Source organism: Taudactylus pleione, unplaced genomic scaffold, assembly GCF_031769625.1.
Source record: "Taudactylus pleione unplaced genomic scaffold, aTauple2 ptg000013l, whole genome shotgun sequence".
Lineage (NCBI taxonomy): Eukaryota > Metazoa > Chordata > Amphibia > Anura > Myobatrachidae > Taudactylus > Taudactylus pleione.
The window spans coordinates 206,947-212,558 of NW_028284416.1; the positions used below are offsets into that span (position 1 = coordinate 206,947).

Genomic DNA, 5,612 nt, shown 5'->3' on the forward strand with positions numbered 1-5,612 from the left:
CTTCACTGTATGTCAGTCTAACAGTCACTGAGAGCTCTCAGGTGGGGGCGGGGCCTCACTGTATGTCAGTCTAACAGTCACTGAGAGCTCTCAGGTGGGGGCGGGGCCATTATACTGTCTAATATATATAAATATATATATATATATATATATACACACACACACCGCAGCAGCCCCATAGGTTTCTATAGATGGAGTTAATTGGCTACTGAAGCCTATGGACTTCTATGAGCATTCTTGACAAAGGACAATATTCTGCCTCAAACGTTGCTATTATTTTTGGTAATTATGCTTAAATAAACACTACTGTAGTTTAAATCTACTTAAGGAATGATGTACTACCTGGGCCCCCATTTACTAACGAGTTTTATCACCAAAACGAGTGATAAATGTCACTGTGTATGATAAACGGTGCTCCAGCCAATCAGCTCCCAACTGTCATTTTTCTGACTGTTGACAGTTGGGAGGTGATTGGCTGGAGCACCATTTATCATACACAGTGACATTTATCACTCGTTTTGGTGATAAAACTCGTTAGTAAATGGGGGCCCTAGGAGAGATAAATAAATGGATGGATGGGTATTAGTAACATCCCAAGCATCATGGAGCCAGCCATTGTGACCCGCACAAGCATCATAAACCCAGCCATTGTGACACGTACGCTGTGGCCTATATGCAAAGCACCTGACAGTTACTGAGCCATCAGTTCTAGGCAAAGGAGGAAGATGGAGGCCGATGATGGACTGAATGCGCTGGACTACACTGAGGAGATTGGAGGTGTTAGTGAGTCTTTATCGATTGTGGACGAGGCTTGGGAATCGATAGATCCCAACCCCGACATCCAGGAACTCTTTACCGAGTTCAATGACGCTTACTTCGGAGGGAAGTTGGCTGATGTACCCGTGGCGTGGAGCTCTAGGCTGAAGCTGTGAGTGTAGATACTGTCAGATCAGTTTATTATAAGATATTCCTATTTATTAACAGTTATTTCTACAGTCCCCTATAAACAATGGTTACTAATAACAATAAGATATATATCTGTAAGTGGCTGCCTGGTACACATTACACATATAGGGCAGTGATGGACATCTCTATACTGTACATCTATGTGTGGCCCTCCAACCTACATAATAACTGATCAGTGGGGGTTTCATGTAAGTTAAATAAGTGTCACGCGCTATATACTCAGGTTCTATGTGACTTCTGGGTGAGCAGACTTTTCTCCAGCCTGTGACAGTGAGGATGAGGCATGAAGAGGCACAGCGCAATTCTGCAGAGGTTTCCGGCTGTCAGTGTGTTGCGTTTGTGTTATTAATGGGTCTAGGGGCCCCGGGCCCCATGAGAACACTATTCATATGGTAAAAACAAAATGATGCATTTATAATTTTCAGGAGAACCAAAACAAGTGCTTCTGCTTTTCCCACCTTTGGGCGGCCGTCAGTCACATCCAGTGGCGGATTTTACCACAGCTCCCCCCCAGTAAAATCCACTACCTCAGCGAGCCAGTGAGAGTGACTGCACTGGCTACACTGTGACTGGCAGTGGCTTCCAATTGGAAGAGCTATCTGCCAATCACACACAGGACTGGCAGTCCCAGGGGGAGGTGTGTTTACCCCCCTGGTACTGCCAGTGCAGGCTGTGATTAGCAGAGCGTGTGCTTCCAGTGGGTGCCTTTCGGTCAGCCCAATATGGCTTCTAGGAGCTGCAGCCGATGCAGTCCCCAGAAGCCATCATTTTGTGCATGTGCCAGTCCTGGCCCCTACCAGCTCCATTGAGCAGGCGCCAGGACCTGGCTGGGCAGAACTACTGCCTTTTCCTCTCCTCCTGCAGTACAGTTACTGGGAGCACAGGCAGCAACAGCCCCCCTCATCCAAGAGGGTAAGAGTCACTGCTGGTCCCATCTATGTGGGGTGCGTATAACGATCATATTTATATAGCCACTAATGTTAGCCTCTTCTCTCAATTGTCACCTCCTCGTATGTAATTGCATCAGACCATGGATGTTACTCATGTGCGATTTGTGTTCTCTCCCCAGAATGGCCGGATACTGCCGCCAGGGAAAGGAGTTTGGAGGAATCTGCTTCATCAGGTTGAGCAAACCCATCCTGGAGCAGCTGCCCAGGAGGAAACTAGTAGAGGTACTATAGGTTGTGTTTTCAGAGGGGATAAATATTTAGGGATCCCATCATTTCATAGAAATTAGGGTGTGATGACCCTCTGACCTCCCCATATATCTCCCCCACACCTCCCTCCATGCCCCCCCCCCTTACCATGCACAGGGGGTCAAAGTAATTTACAACATTGATACTAATGAAGTATTGGAATGAGATAATGGGGAGAAGAAGGGACATTTTTGAGAATAAACAAAATTGAAAGTTTTCACCAATTATGTAATAGTACATAGTACAGTGTTTGTCTCTTTCCATCTCATCTGGAAACATAAACCTCAATCGTTTTTAACAAACAAAGAGAGTGTAATGTCTGTATCATTCTTACTATAACAGGCCCATTATTTGGTGTATTGCAGAGCTTACTACATGAGATGATCCATGCCTTCCTGTATGTGTCCCAAATAAGGGACACGTCTCATCATGGTGAGCAGTTTGTGAAGGAGATGGAGCGTATAAACAGCCTGACTGGTGCTAACATTACTGTAAGTACATAGTCAGTCATTAAGGGTCCGTGTATGTGGGAGGAGAGAGGAGGCTATATACCAGCCAACTGTATGTGGTGAGACATTGGCAGGAGTCCTGGTGACCCTTAGGCCTGGCACACATGTTACCATAAGGCTATATACCAGCCAGCTGTATGTGGTGAGACATTGGCAGGAGTCCTGGTGACCCTTAGGCCTGGCACACACGTTACCATAAGGTTACTTACCCCATTAAGCGTTAATTTGCCCGTTCTAATGTTACACTGCATAATGTTATCCTGTATTATTCTGCGGATCCCTATCATGTATGTAATTATGTACAGGACAGGAGACTTTAGAGTTTTCATGCAATCAGTGAAATGATGTCACCATTTGTATCTATAATTTGTTTTATTTCTACGATGTGATTAGATCTACCATGACTTCTACGCAGAAGAGGAGGCACTGAAGAAACACTGGTGGCAGTGCATGCGATGCCAGCTCTACTTAAAGCGGATGAATAACCGGCCGCCATCTACTAGGGCAAGATGGTGGTCACTGCACGAACAGCTGTGCGGGGGAGAAATCCGCAAAGTGAGGGAACCCCATCGCCAAGGTAAGAAACATAATGACTCTTCTGGGGCTCAGACCACCGAGTTCTCTCTCTGTACTCACCTAAGTGTGACTATATGCCGCAATCTCCTGATACATTGCCCGGGGGAAGGAAATCCAAATAATGCACATAGGCCCCAATCAGGACAGGAGCCACATTGTACAGATCACACCACTGACGTTGGGTAAGTGACAGTTTAGGGGCAGGAGGCATACGCCCATTTATCACAGCATAACGTCACATTATAACGTTACACATAGAAAATGCTGGGTATGTGCAACCCTCACAGTCAGACACCAGTGGCCTGAATACATGATTATAGGTAACATTATATCCTGTAATATATCACCTTATATGTGCTGAGCAGTGATAAAGTCCTGTGATGTACCCGATAACTGTCAGTAACCATAGGAAGATCACCTTGCACAATGCACTTGCTATGTCTCTAATTGATACTTGTGTATTATAGGAAGGAGGCGGCCGAGGACCACTAGTGATGCACCTCGTGACGCGGCCTCTCGCACACCAACAAAGAGAGCGAGGAAGAGCGATGCCATATAAGACACTGGCGGCCGCCCTCATTGTGCCCGTCACACGTCGGGATCTTAGCCCCCATTAGCGGGTCCAGCGGAGACATATCATCACCATCCGTGTTCCTTCTGGTCGTGCTTTGTGCTCCTGAGACCCTGGCCGGCACAAATACACGTGAGCCTAACAAAACCCACCTGGTAGTACCCGCGACAGCGGAGCATGTTTGCCACCATCTTGGATTAAATCATGTGACTACATCGGCCTACCAGATTCCTACAGTCATGCTCACATGACCTGTCAAACCAATAGGCTCTGGGACCGCCCTATTTAAACCTCCACTACTGGCATGAACAACACTCCTCCCTGAGAGCAGTATCCTGGCTCCTGGCTGCAGCGGCTCCCAGCTCCTGTCACCTGCAATTACCAGTGTATTCTGTGCCCATTATATGCAGTTTTCAAGTGCTCTGGACTAGTGCTTCTCCCTACACATCTCTGCATTCAGGTGCACTCTGCAGCTGGCTACCACCAGCATCCAGCATTTACATGTGAGCATCCTGTACTCACAGTGTGTGTCCTGCATGGTACCAGTCCCCAGCTGCCTGCTGTGTCAGTATTCCCTGCATCTGCTTCAGTCCACATTCTACCAACAGGGCTGCCCTGCATTTGCACCTATACCAGCTGGCATCCTACCTGCACCTCTGCCCACCATCTGTTCCTGGGAACACGCAGCATTCTATGTGACTACACCACCTACAGGCTGCCAACAGTACTACAACCACCCTAAAGCCCCGCCCTAATCACAGACTGTATTCACACTGCTTCCAGCACTTTATTCAGCCCACCTATAGACAGTGTGCCAGTCAAGGGCTTGCATCCATCATCAAACTGTGCCCACATCGTATACAGAGGCAGGTTGCCAATCACCATACACCTGTGGCACCTTCTCTAAATAGGCGCCGGAATAACCTCTGTTTTCTACAGCACCAGCAGCTGCACCCGGATCCAAGCAACGTTGTGCACAAGATGGCTGCTGAGGAGACGCTGACTGTTAGAGGCCGGGGGCGGACTGGGAACTGAAAGTGGCCCCGGAAAAAACACCATTAGCCCTAGCCCAGGAGTGGGCAATTATTCCAGCTGAAGGACCACATGTATCAGCTACAGAACCTGCCTATTATGCTAAATAAAGTACAACTAATTAGTGATTGTATGAGTGTCACATATCTGATACATCTTTACTACAAATACTCACGGTCCCTGATAATTAAGTATCTAACTCGCTGTGACTTGCGGCGATGAAAATGTAAGTACCGGAGCAATTCAATATTGTAAAATACAAATACAAGAACATACCAGTGACCGTCAGAGTACGTTGACCATCTCAGAACAGGGACTGATAGTGGGTGATGGGAATTATAGCGGGTAAGCTGCAGTGCCAGGGAGTGGTAGTGGATGATGGGAATTATAGCGGGTAAACTCAGGGCCGCAACTAGGGGGGGGCTGGAGGTGCACGTGCACCGGGTGAGCCGCTGTACCTGGTGCCAGTGACCTCCAGCCCGGCGCTGCAGAGAGGCTCCAAGCCGGACGTCCGCTGGTAATATTTATTACCAGCTGGCGCCCGGCTCCTTCTCTGCAGCGACGCGGTGTAGCCGGAGCCGGAGGCTGGAGTTCTCTCCTGAACTCCAGCTTCCGGCTCTCCCCACGGGCACTATGGGGGAGACGTCATGACATCTCCCCCATAGTTCCAAGGAGCAGCCGGCGGACCGGACGCGACGCTGGATGCAGGAGCGGGGTTCAAGGTAAGTATTTTTTTTTTTAATAAGCTGCACTACAGGGGCA

The 5,612-nt window shown here is 48.2% G+C and overlaps 1 protein-coding gene across 1 annotated transcript; it reads left to right on the forward strand.

Moving 5' to 3' along the window:
* The first annotated feature begins 725 nt into the window (after window positions 1-725).
* LOC148542251 (DNA-dependent metalloprotease SPRTN-like) lies at window positions 726-3,806 on the forward strand. Its single transcript, XM_088469348.1, has 5 exons — window positions 726-928; window positions 2,036-2,138; window positions 2,528-2,653; window positions 3,065-3,248; window positions 3,715-3,806. The coding sequence occupies exons 1-5, from the start codon at window positions 726-728 to the stop codon at window positions 3,804-3,806; spliced, it is 708 nt and encodes a 235-aa protein (XP_088325474.1).
* The last annotated feature ends 1,806 nt before the right edge of the window (window positions 3,807-5,612 follow it).

Excerpts from the sequence above, each read along its gene's own strand:
- LOC148542251 (XM_088469348.1), top strand. The coding sequence starts at position 726 with ATGGAGGCCGATGATGGACTGAATGCGCTGGACTACACTGAGGAGATT. Across the intron at positions 929-2,035 it reads TGGAGCTCTAGGCTGAAGCT|AATGGCCGGATACTGCCGCC; the intron begins GTGAGTGTAGAT and ends TTCTCTCCCCAG. Across the intron at positions 2,139-2,527 it reads CCAGGAGGAAACTAGTAGAG|AGCTTACTACATGAGATGAT; the intron begins GTACTATAGGTT and ends GGTGTATTGCAG.